At 39.7% G+C, this 20475-nt stretch overlaps 1 protein-coding gene across 6 annotated transcripts in view; it reads right to left on the bottom strand.

Annotated features, from left to right (window-relative positions):
* The window catches only part of NMRK1 (nicotinamide riboside kinase 1), a 39341-nt gene that overhangs the window by 15003 nt on the left and 3863 nt on the right, over positions 1-20475 (bottom strand). For 5 of the 6 annotated variants that reach the window (XR_014266102.1, XR_014266103.1, XR_014266104.1 and 2 more), the window contains exons 2-4: positions 11278-11331; positions 6834-6924; positions 6490-6538 (exon numbers count right to left, since the gene is read on the bottom strand). Coding sequence is in view for 3 of the 6 variants with exons in the window: in XM_082471118.1 (XP_082327244.1) it covers positions 6490-6538; positions 6834-6924; positions 11278-11306 (169 nt within the window). In the remaining 3 variants the exon portion in view is untranslated. Of the gene's footprint in view, positions 1-2541; positions 2886-6489; positions 6539-6833; positions 6925-11277; positions 11332-20475 lie in introns of those variants that run through there. The other variant, XM_082471120.1, reaches the window with a different exon arrangement.

The following is a 20475-nucleotide window of genomic DNA, read 5'->3' as shown; positions in this document are numbered from 1 at the left end:
AATTTTATTTATCTATTTATTTATTTTTGGCTGCATTGGGTCTTTGTTGCTGCACGTGGGCTTTCTCTAGTTGCAGCGAGCGGGGACTACTCTGTTGCGGTGCGTGGGCTTCTCATCGCAGTGGTTTCTGTTGTTGCAGAGCACGGGCTCTAGGTGTGTGGGCTTCAGTAGTTGTGGCTCTTGGGCTCTAGAGTGCAGGCTCAGTAGTTGTGGCGCACAGGCTTAGTTGCTCCGCGGCATGTGGGATCTTCCCGGACCAGGGCTCAAACCTGTGTCCCCTGCATTTGCAGGCAGATTCTCAACCACTGCGCCACCAGGAAACTCCTGGAAAATTTTAAACATATACAAAAGTAGAGCAGAGTACAATGAACTCCCATGTCCCCATTACCAGCTTTGACAATTATAAACTCATTGCTTTACTTATAACTTCTATTCCCCCTTGACTATATAAAAGTTTAACATTTTTGGATGACAAAATATTTATAAATTAGTTTGAAAGATATGACGCACTGGTGAAAATACCTGCAATGTATTTGGCAAAGAATGGATATCTTTAATATATAAAGAGCTCTTACAGATAAATAAGAGGAGGAAAATCATTAAAAGAATTTACAAAGGATACAAATATGTCACATTCAAATTCTAAAATGTGCATACTTTTAGAGTTTACAGTTGTTAATGCTAGAAAAGTACCCTGTAACAGTGATTCTCAAAGCATGCTATCTATGCTAGCAGCATCAGCATCATCTGAGAACTTATTAGAAATGCAAATTCTCAGCCCCACTCCAGAATGACTGAACTGAGCCATCTTGTCTTAAAGGTTTTCTAGTGGAAGGTTTTAAAATTATGAATTAATTCATTTAAAAGATATAGAGCTATTAAGATTTTCTCTTTTTTTCTGGTGTTTGTTTTGGTTAATTTGCATTTGGTAAGACTGTCAATTTCATTTAAGTTTTCAAATTTATTTGCATAAAATTCTTCATAATATCCTCATCTTTTTTAATGTTTGTAGGATTTGTAGTGATATTAACCTTTTTGGTTTTGATATATGTAATTTGTGCCTTCTCTATTTTTTTTATTTATCAGTCTTGTTTAATTTTTTTGAGGATCACTCAGATTCTTCAATCTGTAGGTTTATGTCTTATGCCAAATTTGAGATGTTTTACATCATTACTTATTTGAATACTTTTTCAGCACCACCCTCCTCCCCTCCTTCTGAGCTTCCAATGATATAAATGTTAGATCTTTCATTATTGTCCCACATTTCTGTTCATTGTTTTTTTGGGGGGCTGCTTTGTGTCTTCATTGCTGCGCGCGGGTTTTCTCTGGTTGCGGTGAGCGGGGGCTACTATTCGTTGCGGTACACAGGATTCTTATTGTGGTAGCTTCTCTTGTTGCAGAGCACAGGCTCTAGGCGCATGGGCTTCAGTAGTTGCAGCATGCAGGCTCAGTGGTTGCGGCATGCAGGCCCTAGAGCATGTGGGCTTCAGTAGTTGTGGCACATGGGCTCAGTAGTTGCAGTGTGAGGGTTCTAGGGCATGTGGGCTTCAGTAGTTGTGACGTGTGGGCTCAATAGTTGTGGCTCGCAGGCTCTAGAGAGCAGGCTCAGTAGTTGTGGTGCACGGGCTTATCTGCTCCATGGCATGTGGGATCTTCCCGGACCAGGGATTGAACCCTTGGAACCTGCACTGGCAGGTGGATTCTTAACCACTGCACCACCAGGGAAGTCCCTCTGTTCATTTCTTTTCAGTCTACTTTCTCTTGCTTGTTCAGATTGAATAATTTCTATTGTTCTGTCTTGAAGGTCACTGATTCTTTCCTCTGTCATATTTATACTGCTGTTACACCCATCCAGTGAGTTTTAAAATTTCAATTATTGTATCAGTTTTCAGTTCTAAAATTTCTATTTGGTTCTTTTTCACATCTTCTCTTTCTTTGTTGAGGCTTTCTAATTTTTCACTTGATTCAAGAATGGTCACAAATGCTCACTGAAGCCTTTTTATGAATGCTGCTTTAAAATCCTTGTCAGAATTCCAGCATCTGTGTCATCACAGTGTTAGTGTCTAATTGTCTTTTCTCATTCAAGTTGAAAGTTGCCTGGTTCTTAATATGACAAATGATTTTTAGTCTCATCCTGGAAATTTTGGGTATTATGCTATGAGGCTCTGGATCCTATTTAATCTTTTTTTTTGCAGGCAGTGTCCCTGTTTAGGTGTAGTGTGCAGGTCCAGGTGGGGTGGATGTTCAGCTGCCTGCTGGGCCTCACCAATACTGAGGTGGGGGGTGACTGTGGGGGGAAAAGAGGAAAGCAGCATGTGGGTGTGGCTTCATTACAGCTCAGTGAGGATAGAAGTTCAGCTCTCAAGTGGGTCCTGCTGACAGTAGTTGACACTGCCTGGTTAAGGAAAGTGGAATGCCAACTAGCACCACCTCACACTGCCTTATTCGGTCTCTTTGCTGCCAGGTAGGTGCGGAAGTTCAGCTCCATTCGGCACCACTGATATGATCCCTATGACGATGTGGAAAGCCAACTCACCATACCTTGCTGGTGCTGATGGGTCCAAAAGTCTAGCCCTCCATTGGGCCCTGCTAACACCATGAGGGGAGGTTGGGTCTTCCTTCTGTTTGCCTACAGTAATGTGGATATTATCAAAATAATTTTCTATTCTGTTAGGCCACCCTTTTTCTAGTCCTTTGACTATAGGGAACAGGTTTCTTGGGAGTTTTGGGTTGTACCTATTGATGGTTCCATGTTGTACACTTCTCCATCACCAATCACCCCCTTTCAGATATATGAGAGATAGACAAAAAACAAAAAACAAAAAACAAAAAAAACCCAGGAAACTCATAGCTACGTCATTCCTCAAGATCCAAAGTCCCCAGTCAGTCTGCTCTCTTCATCTTTCAGAGTCTTTCCTTTTTGTTGTATTCCATCCATGGTTTTTAGTTATAAGAGGGAGGAATAGCAAGGAATGGGGCCAAGCCATCTTGGCTGGAACCAGAAGTACCATCAGTTTTAATGTATTTCCACTATCATTCAGTTAAAAATATTTTCTAATTTTCATTGTGATTTATTCTGTGACCCATGGGATATACAGAAGTGTTTTACTTCAGATAAAATGTGATGATGTCTGGGGGCTTCCCTGGTGGCGCAGTGGTTGAGGATCCGCCTGCCAATGCAGGGGACACGGGTTCAAGCCCTGGTCTGGGAAGATCCCACATGCCGCGGAGCAGTTGGGCCTGTGAGCCACAACTGCTGAGCCTGTGCGTCTGGAGCCTGTGCTCCGCAGCAAGAGAGGCCGCGATAGTGAGAGGCCCGCGCACCGCGATGAAGAGTGACCCCTGCTCGCCGCAACTAGAGGGGGCCCTCGCATAGAAACGAAAACCCAACACAGCCATAAATAAATAAATAAATTAAATTAAATTAAAATTAAAAAAAAATGTGATGATGTCTGGAATTTGCTTCAAAATAATATAGAAGGAGCAGGTGGGTGAGGGTACAGATGAAATATAATTGGCCAAGAGTTCATCATTTTAAAAGCAGGATGGTGAATTCATGAGAGTTCATTATACTTTTCTGCCTTTCTTTGTATATGTTTAAAATTTTCCATAAGAAAAAGTTTTTAAGAATCAGACAAAAGGTACTGATTAATTTTCAAACACTCGGGAATTTAGTATTTACTCTTTTGCTATTGATTTCTAATTCAGTCTCTGTGATTAGAAGATATCTCTATATTACTTCAATACATTGAAATGTATTAGGACTTGTTCCATGTCCTTGTGTATGCCTTCCATTTTGGTTAATGTTCCATGTGTTCTTGAGGAAAAAAATGTGTATTCTGCTGTTGTTGGGTACATGTTCTATATATGTTAGTTTGGTCAAGTTTGTTGTGTTGTTCAAATCTGTTAGACTCATAATTTTTGTCAGTTTGTTCCATAAGTTACTGAGGAAATTGTATTAAAGTCTCCCGCAATAATTATAGATTTGTCTATTTGTCCTCTTAGTTTTGTCAGTTTTTGCTTAATGTATTTTGAGGTCATATTATTAAGTGCATACAAATTTTAGATTGTTTTATATTCCAGTTGAATTGATTCATTGAGCTCTCTTTATCTCTAGTAATACTCTTTGCCTTAAATTTTACTTTGTCTGATATTAGTACAGTTATACTAATTTTCTTTCAGTATGTATTTGCATGGTATATCTTTTTGTAGCTTTTACTATTTACTTTTCTATATCCTAATGTTTAAATATATCTCTTATAAGGAGCTAATAGCTGGCTTTTTAAAAAAATCCAGTCTGACAACTTTTGAGTATTTCATTTTAGTTAATTTAACTTAATATAGCTACTGATATGTTTGATTTAAGCTATCATTTTACTATCATCTTCTATTTTCCCACCATCCTTTGATATTTTAGTTCTGTTTTTTACTTCTTTTGCATTTATCAGCTATATTTTAATGATTCTACCTACTTATAAATGTGATAGCTATATACTTTATTACTATTGTTATTATTTTTTAAAATATTTAATTTATTTGCGGCAGGCGTGCTCCTTAGTTGCGGCAGGTGAGCTCCTTAGTTGTGGCGTGCAAACTCTTAGTTGAGGCATGCATGTGGGGTCTATTTCCCTGAGCAGGGAACGAACCCGGGCCCCCTGCATTAGGAGTGTGGGGTCTTAACCACTGTGCCACCAGGGAAGTACTGATAGCTATATACTTTAAAACTATTATTTTGGTAGTTATCACAAAGATTTCAACATTACCTTGACTTACCTTAAATTTGTACATTTACATAAAAAGTTCAGATTTCTCCTTAAGATAGATTCCTGGAAGTGGGACACTTGAACACATGGCATGAATATTTTACCATCTTTGGGACATGTGCTCAACCTCCTTTCCAGAAAAGGTTGTACCAATTTATATTCCCATCTATAAGTTTTTGTTTTATTTGGCCTATGCCATTACTAATTATTAATGTTTTAAAAATCTGTTTATTAGGTAAGTGAGGAAAAAATAAGTTATAATTCTTTGGCTACTTTTCTTTTTTCTTTTTTAAATTTTTTAAAAAATTTGGCCACACTGTACAGTATGCGAGATCTTAGTTCCCCAACCAGGGATCGAACCCGGGTCCTGGCAGTGAAAGCGCCAAGTCCTAATCACTGGACCGCCAGAGAATTTCCTTGACTACTTTTGAGGTTGACTTTTTATTGTACATTTATTAATCATATAACCTTTTGCTTCTGTGAATAACTTATTCACATCATTGGACATTTTTCAATTGGGATATTAGTGTTTTTCTTATCAGTTTGTAAGAACTTATTTAGATTAGGAATAATTCTTCGTCAATTGTTGAAAACAGTTTTTCCTTGTTTAACTCTTACTTTGTAATAATCTTCCTTAATAACCTTTAGAAAAGGGGGAGAGAAGAAAAAAAATATCCTGGCTGCAGCTCAAGACGCAAGAATAGATAGCCAGGGCTTCCCTGGTGGCGCAGTGGTTGAGAATCTGCCTGCCAATGCAGGGAACACGGGTTCGAGCCCTGGTCTGGGAAGATCCCACATGCCGCGGAACAACTGGGCCCGTGAGCCACAATTACTGAGCCTGCGCGTCTGGAGGCTGTACTCCGCAACAAGAGAGGCCGCGATAGTGAGAGGCCCGCGCACCGGGATGAAGAGTGGCCCCCGCTTGCCGCAACTAGAGAAAGCCCTCGCACAGAAACAGAAACGAAGACCCAACACAGCCAAAAATTAAAATAAATAAATAAATAAAAAAAAAAAAAAAAAAAAAAGAATAGATAGCCAGTCAAGGATTTTGCCTCTCTTAAAACTATCATGTTTCTGTAAGAACTGATTACACAACATTTTTCCTCCAAGGTTATCAAAGTTAAAAATAAAGAACAAATTTTATGGCTCTTTAAGAGAGCTCTCTCTGTTGCTAGTTTGCATAAGCACTCAATGATCATCTTGTTAATTATAAATGTTGATAAGACCATTAAATATAGTTTACTAGTATGACATTCCTTTACAGGTCTATATAGATGTTTTTCTGATGGACTTTACTCCGCTGGCTTCAAAGCAGTGTTAGACTGGGCAAGAGGGTAAAGTGAATCCATCTAAAAAATATTCATTATTCTTTTTGAGCAGTGAAAAGACTCAGTACCTTGGTCACTGAGAAAGTAAGCTCAGAAGATAGATAGCCCTAAAGTTTGCTACAAGCAAGAGGAGTACACTAACAGAGGCCCACCTTACCCTACCTTCAAAAGAAAAATTTATTTTCCAATGTTTTTAGTTTTAACTATAAAAGTGGGGAAAAGGTTTCATTTATTTAAATAGTTGAACATAAATCAGAAACCCTTACAAAAGCATGCTTAAAGTACAGCAACATAATTTAAACTTATTTTGAGACTCTCTTCAGAGATAGCAAAGTTATTTGGGTTTGAAAAAAGAAACAAACATTATTGCATAATGTTTTGTAAGCTCATTTACTTACCATCATACTGAAGAAATCCATTTTCATCTGTCTCTATCTCAGACTCTGGCTGGAAAAATAATAAACTACCCATAAAAACTGTGCAGTGCAGAAATAATACAATCATAGAATGAAGAGTTGATAAACCTTTATTTTAACAAATGCTTTGGATGGTAAAGATAAATAAAATCAAAGATTAGCTCCCATAAGTGTGCCATCTAGTGGAGAACTAACACTACTGCATTGAGCCTCCCTTCACTACAAAAGCTCAATCACTCAGCAAACGCTTTTGGATGTAATGCAATTAACTTTGCTACTATAACTTCTTTTGGTTAAATAAATTATCTGAGAAGTTTTATAGATACCTTAAAGAAATTATCCTGAGATATGATACTGCAGTTTGGAAGGCGTTTCTGCAGATTCTTAGCCAGTGTTGTCTTCCCACCATTTGTCACACTGAACAACAAAAAAAGAAAACAAAGAAAGAAAATACCAAGAAAGAAGATGCATTAAAAGAACATAAAACATTTTAAATTGATCTTAGAAAAAGGATATTTAAAACAATATGTAATATCTAAGAAAAAATTATTTCTTTCATAGATAGGACTTTTTTGGCAAAAATCATAGGCTCAAGCAGATCTGACGCAACAAATGATAAGAAATAAGCTGGAAAGGATGGAGTAGAAAGGTAACTAATATTGGCCAAGTGAACTGCGTAATATTAAGACTTAAATTACAGCTATTGTATTGGAAGCAAAAGGATTTTTTGTCTATGCTGAAACATTCACAACGTTCACATGCCACACAGAGAATATGAGTAGCACACTTTAGTGCAAGTACATAAAACTGCACTTGGTCACTGGGATTTTGTTTCAATGCACAGTGAAGAAAAATGGAGGAGTGGCTTATTACAAGCCCACCTATCATGACTTTTCATCTCCTTTGGAATGCCTCCTTTTCCCCAATCTCTCTCCACTTTGGTGCTGGTTGGGAGGTCCATTGTAGCTTATCACATCCTGTCAGTTACTTGTCCCCTCTGGCTGGACTGTGACATCAAGGAGAATGGCGACCCTGACCAACTCCTCTGTGTATGTATCTAGTTTTCCAGTACCCAGAACCACGCATAGTTGGGGGGAAGCACTTCTCCACTCAGTCACTCAAAGAGTTTTTTTTTTTTTTAATCTGGGGCTTATGTACTTCCAAAGAGTCTATGGACAGATTCGGGGTCTTTGTGAACTTGAAAGATATTATATCTTTATTTTCAATAAATTCTAACAGAATTTTGGCATTTCCTTTAATTAAAATATAAGTCACTAGCAACAGTATTATTAATAGTACCTGTGGCTTTTTCACCAACAGAAATCACAGACAGGTATTTTCATATCATGTTGCACTTGGGGAAGACATCTTGAAGTATCACTGACACTCTATTACTTCAAATTTACAGCAGCTTTTAGACTCACCACAGGACACTGTTATTTAGTGAGTTAACAAAGAAGCATGTGTATCATAATGCTACAAATTTGCTTTTAAAAATATTTTTATAACTATATTATTATCATAACTGGTTTCCTTTGTATTTCTGTATTTTATTTTGTGCATTTAAAACCACTACTCGGAGAAAGCAGGACTTCATACCACCAAATGTCTACAGCACAAAAAACTTCTGACTGCACGTGAATTGTGCTTATTCTGAGGTAAGATGAATTGCAGTATGTTTATAATCTAGAAAGGGGAAAGGAACTAATACTTATTCATCATAATTGTTTATTAGATATAATTCAATTATTAGCCAAATATCTTACACCTACAAAGTATTAATAGAAGGAACTTGATTCACACTTTTTTTGTTTTTTTGGGATTTTTTTGTTTGTTTTGTTTTTTCTGTTTAACCTTAGATCACACAATTGGGTAGGGTATGGGCAATCTCCTTAAAAATGGAAAAGTGGGTGGGTATTACCCTATGCGCTGAGAAAATACTGTTAGGAGAATTTTTTTCCCCCTTTACTGAAAATGTCTGTAATCCATGTTGAATGCCCATAGTTCGATTATTGAATTTTGGTTTAAAAGACACAGTAAACAGGTATAACTTTATTACAGTATAAGCAACCTGGCTAGAAAATGTATCATTTTCTAGACTTACCTCTTTAGTTAAGATCATGCAATTGAACCAACAGTAATTAGATCCCTTCTCACTGACTTAGCTAGAGCCAATGAGAAATAAGCACCCCATTTTTGTAGACTTAGTAGAGATGGACCAGCTAGAAGGCAGTCCAGGTCAGAAAGATGAGGGAGGGGGAAAAGTATGTAACAAGTCTGAGCCTAGGACCTGTAATTAGACTGCCACCATCCAGGTCAGGTGACACCTTAAGACTCAACCCTTCTCCTTCAGCATGCTCATACCCACCATGCACCAGCAGGCTCACAGCTTCATGCATGTGCTCTCCAACCCTGGGGCCAGAGTGTCCAGACAGGAGCATGTTCTATCCTGGGGTCTAGGGAAGGAAATGGGGGACTCCTTGGGCCCACTTGCTCCTTTGTTCATAACACCCAAATAAATGCACAACTCCTAGTCCATTTGTTTTCTATGTGACAGGTGAAAAGAGAGGTCACTGTATTTGGAACATGGTATTTGGGAAGGAAGAAGTTAAAAAGGCTGTCTGTAATTACTCCAACAAGTGGAGAATCCATTCTGCAATCCATTCGTCCAAGGTAGATAATAATTTTCCCATTGTCCAGTTGAGGAAAGGGTTGAAAAGCTGTATTCTCATAAAACTTGCTCAAGGTAACAACTAGCAAGTAATGGAGATGAGATACAAAGTCCAACGCTAACACCCATGGAGTTTACATTTTTTAACATTAAGGAAGGAACTTTGCAAGAATCTGATGAAAGTTATAAAATCTTTCCCCAGAAAAATGAACATCTTCACACATGCATTAAGTTTTCAGGAGGTTCATGGATGCCACTTGAATCCTCTAGAACCTTTACTATTCCTTGCAGTCTCAACTGAATATTTAGTTCATAGGGCAGCAAGTGGTAAGTACATGAGAGAGATACAGCACAGTGACTTTGGAGAAAGGAAGCAGGAACTGCAGCTGAGTCTGGCAGGGGCTTTGCAGAAGCAGCAGCACTAAAATGAAATCCTGGCACTTGCTGAGGAAGAGACAGTGAAGAGAGGCTTTCTTAGGAAGTTATGCATAGAACCAAATGCACGTGGCAAGAAAGCATGACACAGGTTTCTAGACAGAGGGCACTACACTGGAATATTGAGATGAGGGGAATTTATTCACACACGTGCAGAATAGAAGTCGGATTGGATTCTGTAGTGGACCTGGTAGTGGCCTCCCCAGGTTCCACCCCTGTTTCCAATGTCTGGTTGGGGTTGACCCCGCTCTCAACTCCAGAGCAGGGACCCAATGGCCTAAACCAATCAAGGCAATCCCCTCGCTTTTGCCACAGTTAACTGTGGCTATGTGACCCAGGTGGTCCTGTCAAAGACCCTTGACCTAGGGGAAGCAAAGCACTTTTTTCCCCCTAGTGACAGGCTAAGAAGAAGCATGAGGTCCCAGGAGATGCTAGTAGTCCCTTGCGACCAAAAAATGGAGCCATCTTTAGGATGAATCCAAAAGGAGGAAGACACAGAGAAGAGGCAGAGAGAAACGGAGTCTTTGGTGACACCACTAAGCTCCTGTATCAAATCTTTCCTGTACCCTGCCTATCTGCCCACCCCTGAAGCTAATACATGTTATTATTTTTGGATGGTCCTCATATATCAGGAAATTTAGACTGCATTTTAAATAATTGGGAACCACTGAACACTGCTCATCAGGTGAAAGAAAATTTAAAAATTCTGTTTGAAGATTAAACTGGTAGAGGTATGTAGGAACGATTAAGAGGAGGAGATTGGAATTAGGGAATGAGGGCTTGAATTAGGATGGTGGCAGTGAGTGCGGAAAGGAAAAGATGGACGAGAAGCAACGCAGAGAAAAACTGAACTTGGTTCTGATTAGATGGGAGCAAGTCAAGGCAGAGTTCCAGCATTTAATTCATTCAATGTTACTTTTAATTGATTACTTACTATAGTTATGTAATGCAATAATACGACGATCTCCCCCAAATTATAAACTTTTAATTTCAATAGTCTTAAATATTTTATTAACTAGACTACACATAATGTGAAAGGACTCAGAAGAAAGATGAACATAATACACTAACAAAACAAATAATGTCCTTTTAAGTTGCTATTGTCTTATTTGAATGCCCACTTCTTGGTACCATGGGTAGGGTGACCATATAATTTAGGACACTTCTGAGAGGGAGATGGGTGAATGATTAATAATCATGCCAGGGAAATAAGGACTACCTCAAGATGAAAAGTATGGGGAAAAGGGGTAGAGGTGAGGTGGTTCCTTATTCCACATGTCCAAAGCTGGGCATAACTGGCAAGAAATGATAGATTTTCTCCTATGTCACACTGGAGGAGCAGCCATCTGGAGAACGATAAATCACCCTAAACCAATGTAGCCTCAGATCAGGCCTTGCCTCTGGTGTCAGCTTTAGAAAACAAACAGTAAAGCAGGTAAACTTTGTGTACCGACTCCCCTGTTTCTGTTTATAGGAAACTCTCTCGTCTCCTGTTGGCATTTACGTAGCCGATGCTCCACTGTTTTAAATTCAAGTGTCCTGTTCTCTTTTCTGGGACTCAGGAATCCTTCTCACTGCTTCTCCTTTCCCCACCACATCCACATGGAAACACCCTTTGGACATCCCGAGTATCTCGATCAACTGTTTGTAGCAAAATTACTCACCCACCGATTCCAATGACAAATGTTTTCATAATTAGCTTTGAAAATCACGTCTTCCTAAAATTAAAAAAAAAAAAATCGAAGGCACATCACTTAGGTGTCTAAAGAGATAAGAGTCCTAACTTACAAGGGCCAGCTGAGGGGGAAAGATGTCAGTGATCTTTGGGTTAGCCCCCTAGGATTACCCACATTCTGTGGGAAAGCTTCACACTATACTGGCTTCTCTCTGCCACAGTCTCCTGCTACGTGCCAACAGCTGGCAGTGCTCAGGGCCTGTAAGCAAGTCAAGTGAACTAAAAGGGCCCCCACGGCCAAGCATACATCCTTGAGGGTCTGTTTTCAAGGGCATGGAAGAGTTGCTGAGCCACAAGGCACACTACAGAGTTTCATGCTCCCCTCAGGCAGGTGGCCTGTCACCTGCATGACTCAGTCACCCAGGGATGACCCATTACCCCCAAGGGAGAGAAGTGGCAGAGATGGCCGCTCTCTCCTTCTGAAATGAGGAGACAGTCACTGCTGGCCAGAGGCAAGAGGAAGTGAATTCGCTTTAAGTATGCTATTTCCTCACCCTAGGGCCAGGGTAGACAAACTTTCAAAAATGAGCCAGTTAGTAAATCTTTGAGGCTTTACGGGCTAAGAGACAAAATCAAGATTATTATGTAATAATCTCATTATAATATAATATTTTCTCTTTCTGACTTACTTCACTCTGTATTACAGACTCTAGGCCCATCCACCTCACTACAAATAATTTCATTTCTTTTTATGGCTGAGTAATATTCCATTGTGTATATGTGTCACATCTTCTTTATCCATTCGTCTTATAATATAATAATAATATTATTATTATTACTTATATAATAAGAGAGAAAACATTTCCATAAACTTTCTGATGGAGGTCAAAACATAATAATAATTGAGTACAATTCTTTTTTTTTTTCCGTAATGCATGTCTACAAATGAGAAGAATAGAATTCCTTTTCTATTGGGATAACATTTCATTTATTGGATATCAGAGTGAGCATCCCCTATTACAAAATGGACTGCAGGTGTTCAGGCAGAGGGCCAGGTTTTATTTTTTTTAATTTTTTATTGAAAAAAAATTTTTTTTAGTATTTATTTATTTATTTATTATTTGGTTGTGCCAGGTCTTAGTTGCAGCATGCGGGCTCCTTAGTTGCAGCATGCATGTGGGATCTAGTTCCCTGACCAGGGATCGAACTCAGGCCCCCTGCATTGGGGGTGCAGAGTCTTTTTTTTTTTTTCCTTAAAATCTTTATTGGAATATAATTGCTTTACAATGGTGTGTTAGTTTCTGCTTTATAACAAAGTGAATCAGCTATACATATACACATATCCCCATATCTCCTCCCTCTTCTATCTCCGTCCCACCCTCCCTATCCCATCCCTCTAGGTGGTCACAAAGCACCGAGCTGATCTCCCTGTGCTATGCGGCTGCTTCCCACTAGCTATATATTTTACATTTGGTAGTATATATAAGTCCATGACACTCTCTCACTTCATCCCAACTTACCCTTCCCCCTCCCCGTGTCCTCAAGTCCATTCTCTACATCTGTGTCTTTATTCCTGTCCTGCCCACAGCTTCTTCAGAACCATTTTTTTTTTAAGATTCCATATATATGTGTTAGCATACGGTATTTGTTTTTTTCTTTCTGACTTACTTCACTCTGTATTACAAACTCTAGGTCCATCCACTTCACTACAAATAACTTCGTTTCTTTTTATGGCTGAGTAATATTCCATTGCATATATGTGTCACATCTTCTTTATCCATTCAACTGTCAATGGACACTTAGGTTGCTTCCATGTCCTGGCTATCGTAAATAGAGCTGCAATGAACGTTGTGATACATGACTCTTTTTGAATTATGGTTTTCTCAGGGTATATGCCCAGTAGTGGGATTGCTGGGTCGTATGGTAGTTCTATTTTTAGTTTTTAAGGAACCTCCATACTGTTCTCCATAGTGGCTGTATCAATTTACATTCCCACCAACAGTGCGAGAGGGTTCCTTTTTCTCCACACCCTCTCCAGCATTTCTTGTTTGTAGATTTTTTGATGATGGCCATTCTGACTGCTGTGAGGTGATACCTCATTGCAGTTTTGATTTGCATTTCTCTAATGATTAATGATGTTGAGTATCCTTTCATGTGTTTGCTGGCAATCTGTGTATCTTCTTTGGAGAAATGTCTATTTAGGTCTTCTGCCCACTTTTGGATTGGGTTGTATATTTTTTTGATAATGAGCTGCATGAGCTGCTTGTAAATTTTGGAGATTAATCCTTTGTCAGTTGCTTCATTTGCAAATATTTTCTCCCATTCTGAGGGCTGTCTTTTCATCTTGTTTTTGGTTTCCTTTGCTGTGCAAAAGCTCTTAAGTTTCATTAGGTCCCATATGTTTATTTTTGTTTTTATTTCCATTTCTCTAGGAGGTGGGTCAAAAAGGATCTTGTTGTCATTTATGTCATAGAGTGTTCTGCCTATGTTTTCCTCTAAGAGTTTTATAGTGTCTGGCCTTACATTTAGGTCTTTAATCCATTTTGAGTTTATTTTTGTGTATGGTGTTATGGAGTGTTGTAGCTTCATTTTTTTACATGTAGCTGTCCAGTTTTCCCAGCACCACTTATTGAAGAGACTGTCTTTTCTCCACTGTGTATTCTTGCCTCCTTTATCAAAGATAAGGTGACCATATGTGTGTGGGTTTATCTCTGGGCTTTCTATCCTGTTCCATTGATCTATATTTCTGTTTTTGTGCCAGTACCATACTGTCTTGATTACTGTAGCTTTGTAGTATAGTCTGAGGTCAGGGAGTCTGATTCCTCCAGCTCCATTTTTCTTTCTCAAGATTGCTTTGGCTATTCGGGGTCTTTTGTGTTTACATACAAATTGTGAAATTTTTTGTTCTAGTTCTGTGAAAAATGCCAGTTTGATAGGGATTGCACTAAATCAGCAGATTGCTTTGGGTAGTACAGTCATTTTCACAGTGTTGATTCTTCCAATCCAAAAACATGGTATGTCTCTCCATCTGTTTGTATCATCTTTAATTTCTTTCATCAGTGTCTTATAGTTTTCTGCATACAGGTCTTTTGTCTCCTTAGGTAGGTTTATTCCTAGGTATTTTATTCTTTTTGTTGCAATGGCAAATGTGAGTGTTTCCTTAATTTCTCTTTCAGATTTTTCATCATTAATATATAGGAATACAAGAGATTTATGTGCATTAATTTTGTATCCTGCTACTTTACCAGATTCGTTGATTAGCTCTAGTAGTTTGCTGGTAGCATCTTTAGGATTCTCTATGTATAGTGTCATGTCATCTGCAAACAGTGACAGCTTTACTTCTTCTTTTCTGATTCGGATTCATTTCTTTTTCTTCTCTGATTGTTGTGGCTAAAACTTCCAAAACTATGTTGAATAACAGTGGTGAGAGTGGACAACCTTGTCTTGTTCCTGATCTTAGTGGAAATGGTTTCAGGTTTTCACCATTGAGAACCATGTTGGTTGTGGCTTTGTCATATATGGCCTTTATTATGTTGAAGTTAAGTTCCCTCTATGCCTACTTTCTGGAGGGTTTTTATCATAAATGGGTGTTGAATTTTGTCGAAAGCTTTTTCTGCACCTATTGAGATGATCATATGGTTTTTCTGCTTCAATTTGTTAATATGGTATATCACATTGATTGATTTGCGTATATTGAAGAATCCTTGCATTCCTGGGATAGACCTCACTTGATCATGGTGTATGATCCTTTTCATGTGCTGTTGGATTCTGTTTGCTAGTATTTTGTTGAGGATTTTTGCATCTATGTTCATCAGTGATATTGGCCTGTAGTTTTCTTTCTTTGTGACATCTTTGTCTGGTGTTGGTATCAGGGTGATGGTGGCCTTGTGGAATGAGTTTGGGAGTGTTCCTCCCTCTGGTATATTTTGGAAGAATTTGAGAAGGATAGGTGTTGGCTCATCTCTAAATGTTTAAAGAATCCACCTGTGAAGCCATCTGGTCCTGGGCTTTTGTTTCTTGGAAGATTTTTAATCACAGTCTCAATTTCAGTGCTTGTGATTGGTCTGTTTATATTTTCTATTTCTTCCTGGTTCACTCTTGGAAGGTTGTGCTTTTCTAAGAATTTGTCCATTTCTTACAGGTTGTCCATTTTACTGGCATATAGTTGCTTGTAGTAATCTCTCATGATCCTTTGTATTTCTGCAGTGTCAGTTGTTACTTCTCCTTTTTCATTTCTAATTCTATTGATTTGAGTCTTCTCCCTTTTTTTCTCGATGAGTCTGGCTAATGGCTTATCAGTTTTTTTTTATCATCTCAAAGAATCAGCTTTTAATTTTATTGATCTTTGCTATTGTTTCCTTCATTTCTTTTTCATTTATTTCTGATCTGATCTTTATGATTCCTTTCCTTCTGCTACCTTTGAGGTATTTTGTTCTTCTTTCTCTAACTGCTTTAGCTGTAAGGTTAGGTTGTTTATTTGACATGTTTCTTGTTTCTTGAGGTAGGACTGTATTGCTCTAAACTTCCCTCTTAGAACTGCTTTTGCTGCATCCCATAGGTTTTGGGTCATCGTGTTTTCATTGTCATTTGTTTCTAGGTAGTTTTTGATTTCCTCTTTGATTTCTTCAGTGATCTCTTGGTTATTTACTAGTGTATTGTTTAGCCTCCATGTGTTTGTATTTTTTACAGATTTTTTCCTGTAATTGATATCTAGTCTCATAGTGTTGTGGTCGGAAAAGATACTTGATACGATTTCAATTTTCTTAAATTTACCAAGGCTTGATTTGTGACCCAAGATATGATCTATCCTGGAGAATAGCCCATGAGCACTTGAGAAGAAAGTGTATTCTGTTGTTTTGGGATGGAATGTCTTATAAATATCAATTAAGTCCATCTTGTTTAATGTATCATTTAAAGTTTGTGTTTCCTCATTTATTTTCATTTTGGATGATCTGTCCATTGGTGAAAGTGGGGTGTTAAAGTTCCCTACTATGATTGTGTTACTGTTGATTTCCCCTTTTATGGCTGTTAGCATTTGCCTTATGTATTGAGGTGCTCCTATGTTGGGTGCATAAATATTTATAATTGTTATATCTTCTCCTTGGATCAATCCCTTGATCATTACGTAGTGTCCTTCTTTGTCTCTTGTAATAGTCTTTATTTTAAAGTCTGTTTTGCCTGATATGAGAATTGCTACTCCAGCTTTCTTTTGATTTCCATTTGCATGGAATATCTTTTTCCATCCCCTCACTTTCAGTCTATATGTGTCCCTAGGTCTGAAGTGGGTCTCTTGCAGACCACATATATGCGGGTCTTGTTATTGTATCCATTCAGCCAGTCTACGTCTTTTGGTTGGACCATTTAATCCATTTACATTTAAGGTAGTTATTGATATGTATGTTCCTATTACCATTTTCTTAATTGTTTTGGGTTTGTTATTGTAGGTCTTTTCCTTCTCTTGTGTTTTGTACCTTAAGAAGTTCCTTTAGCATTTGTTGTGAAGGTGGCTTGGTGGTGCTGAATTCTCTTAGCTTTTGCCTCTCTGTAAAGGTTTTAATTTCTCTGTCGAATCTGAATGAGATCCTTGCTGGGTAGAGTAATCTTGGTTGTAGGTTTTTCCCTTTCATCACTTTAAATATGTCTGCCACTCCCTTCTGACCTACAGAGTTTCTGCTGAAAGACTGGCTGTTAATCTTAAGGGGATTCCCTTGTATGTTATTTATTGTTTTTCCCTTGCTGTTTTTAATATTTTTGCTTTGTATTTAATTTTTGATAGTTTGATTAATATGTGTCTTGGCATGTTTCTTCTTGGATTTATCCTGTATGGGATTCTCTGTGCTTCCTGGACTTGATTGACTGTTTCCTTTCCCATATTAGGGAAGTTTTCAACTATAATCTCTTCAAATATTTTCTCAGTTCCTTTCTTTTTCTCTTCTTCTTCTGGGACCCGTATTATTTGACGTTGGTGCGTTTAATGTTGTCCCAGAGGTCTCCGAGACTGTCCTCAATTCTTTTCATTCTTTTTTGTTTATTCTGCTCTGTGGTAGTTATTTCCACTGTTTTGTCTTCCAGGTCACTTATCCGTTCTTCTGCCTCAGTTATTCTGCTATTGATTCATTCTAGAGAATTTTAAATTTCATTTATTCTGTTGTTCATCATTGTTTGTTTGCCCTGTAGTTCTTCTACGTCCTTGTTAAACGTTTCTTGTATTTTCTCCATTCTATTTCCAAGATTTTGGATCCTCTTTACTATCATTACTCTGAATTCTTTTTCAGGTAGACTGCCTATTTCCTCTTCATTTGTTTGGTCTCGTGGGTTTTTACCTTGCTCCTTCATTTGCGGTGTGTTTCTCTGTCTTCTCATTTTGCTTAACTTACTGTGTTTGGGGTCTCTTTTTCGCAGGCTGCAGGTTTGTAGTTCCCGTTGTTTTTGGTGTCTGCCCCCAGTGGCTAAAGTTGGTTCAGTGGGTTGTGTAGGCTTCCTGGTGGAGGGGACTAGTGCCTGTGTTCAGGTGGATGAGGCTGGATCTTGTCTTTCTGGTGAGCAGGACCACATCTGGTGGTGTTTTAGAGTGTCTGTGACTTTATTATGATTTTAGGCAGCCTCTGTGCTAATGGGTGGGGTTGTGTTCCTGTCTTGCTCATTGTTTGGCTTAGGGTGTCCAGCACTCTAGCTTGCTGGTCATTGAGTGGGGCTGGGTCTTAGTATTGAGATAGAGATCTCTGGGAGAGCTTTTGGTGTTTGGTATTACGTGGAGCTGGGAGGTCTCTGGTGGACCAGTGTCCTGAACTTGGCTCTCCCATCTCAGAGGCAGAGGCCTGACACCCGGCTGGAGCACCAAGACCCTGTCAGCCACACCGCTCAGAAGAAAAGGGAGAAAAAAAGAAAGAAAGAAAAAATAAAATAAAATAAAATAAAGTTATTAAAATAAAAAATAAAAATAATTATTAAAAATTAAAAAAATTAAAAAGTAATTGAAAAAAAGAAAGAAAGAAAGAAGAGAGCAACCAAACCAAAAAACAAATTGACCAATTATAACAAGTGCTAAAAAGTATAGTCAAACAAACAAACCAAAAACGGACAGACAGAACCCTAGGGCAAATGGTAAAAGCAAAGCTATACAGACAAAATCACACAAAGAAGCATACAGATACACACTCACAAAAAGGGAAAAAGGAAAAAAATCATATAAATCTATATATATATATAAAAAGGAAGAGAGCAACCAAATCAATAAAGAAATCTACCAATGATAATAAACTCTAAATACTAAACTAAGATAAACATAAAACCAGAAACAAATTCGATGCAGAAAGCAAACCCCAAGTCTACAGTTGCTCCCAAAGTCCACCACCTCAATTTTGGGATGATTCGTTGTCTCTTCAGGTATTCCAGTGATGCAGGGTACATCAAGTTGATTGTGGAGATTTAATCCACTACTCCTGAGGCTGCTGGGAGAAATTTCCCTTTTTCTTCTTTGTTCGCACAGCTCCTGGGGTTCAGCTTTGGATTTGGCCCTGCCTCTGCGTGTAGGTCGCCTGAGGGCGTCTGTTCTTGGCTCAGACAGGACGGGGTTAAAGTAGCAGCTGATTCCGGGGCTCTGGCTCACTCAGGCTGGGGGGAGGGAGGGGTACGGAATGCAGGGCGAGCCTGCGGCGGCAGAGGCCATCATGACGTCACAACTGCCTGAGGTGCACCGTGTGTTCTCCCAGGGAAGTTGTCCCTGGATCACGGGACCCTGGCAGTGGCGGGCTGCACAGCCTCCTGGGAGGGGAGGTGTGGATAGTGACCCGTGCTTGCAGACAGGCTTTTTGGTTGCTGCAGCAGCAGCCTTAGCACCTGATGCCCGTCTCTGGTGTCCACGCTGATGCTGATAGCCGCGGCTCGCACCCGTCTCTGGAGCTTGTTTAAGCGGTGCTCTGAATCCCCTCTCCTTGCGCACCCCGCAACAGTGGTCTCTTGCCTCTTAGGCAGGTGCAGACGTTTTCCCAGACTCCCTCCCGGCTAGCTGTGGTGCACTAACCCCATTCAGGCTGTGTTCACGCAGCCAACCCCAGTCCTCTCCCTGGGATCTGACCTCTGAAGCTCGAGCCTCAGCTCCCAGTCCCCACTTGCTCTGGTTGGGGAGGAGACAAGCATCTCTGGCTGGTGAGTGCTGGTTGGCACTGATCCTCCGTGCAGGAATCTCTCCGCTTTGCCCTCTGCACCCCTGCTGCTGCGCTCTCCTCCGTGGCTCCGAAGCTTCCCCCCCACCCACCCCCCATCTCCACCAGTGAAGGGGCTTCCTAGTGTGTGGAAACTTTTCCTCCTTCACAGCTTCCTCCCAGAGGTGCAGGTCCCATCCCTGTTTTTTCTTTTGCCCTACCCAGGTATGTGGGGAGTTTCTTGCCTTTTGGGAAGTCTGAGGTCTTATGCCAGCATTCAGTAGGTGATCTGTAGGAGCTGTTCCACATGTAGATGTATTTTTGATGTATTTGTGGGAAGGAAGGTTATCTCCACGTCTTTCTCCTCCGCCATCTTGAAGGTCTCCGGGTGCAGAGTCTTAATCACTGTGCCACCAGGGAAGTCCCTAGGGGGCCAGGTTTTAGCTGCAGCCCATTGCTTATTGACCCCTGGTATGGGGGGTAGAGGACAGCTTCATGCACGGCCCCCTAAGGTTCACCAAAGCAGTCCTGTGGATATTCCAAGGACCACTGTCATCTCTTTAAGTGAAAAGATGAAGCTCAGCTGCAGGGAACCTTAGCATAGTAGTTCTAGAAGGTTGCCTCTGACTGACGCTGCCCTTTATTCCTGACTGCTCTGATGGATGACCAGGAACCTAAGCTGTGCCACTTGGGGTGTGTGGTGGCTGAGCTGGAGGCTCTCAGCCACCCTCCCAGTTCCTATCCTGTGTCCCCTGTGGGGAGATAGTAGGGAAGAGCGTGGTGGAGAGAGGGCTGTTGTTCCTCGGCTTCTCCTCAGTTTTTTCAGAACACAGTTGGCCCTCCATGTCTGAGGGTTCCACATTCGCAGATCCAACCAACAGTGGTTTGAAAGTATTTAGGGGAAAGAATTTCAGAAAGTTCCAAAAAGCCAAACTTGAATTTGCTGCACCAGCAACTATTTCCATAGTATTTTCATTGTATTTACAACTATTTCCATAGCATTTACATTGTATTAGGGATTACCTGTAATCTAGAAATGATTC

This window comes from Balaenoptera physalus (genome assembly GCF_965194825.1).
Source record: "Balaenoptera physalus genome assembly, chromosome: 7".
Classification (NCBI taxonomy): domain Eukaryota; kingdom Metazoa; phylum Chordata; class Mammalia; order Artiodactyla; family Balaenopteridae; genus Balaenoptera; species Balaenoptera physalus.
Note: the sequence above shows the minus strand (reverse complement) of the source record. Positions and strands in the feature narration are given on the sequence as shown.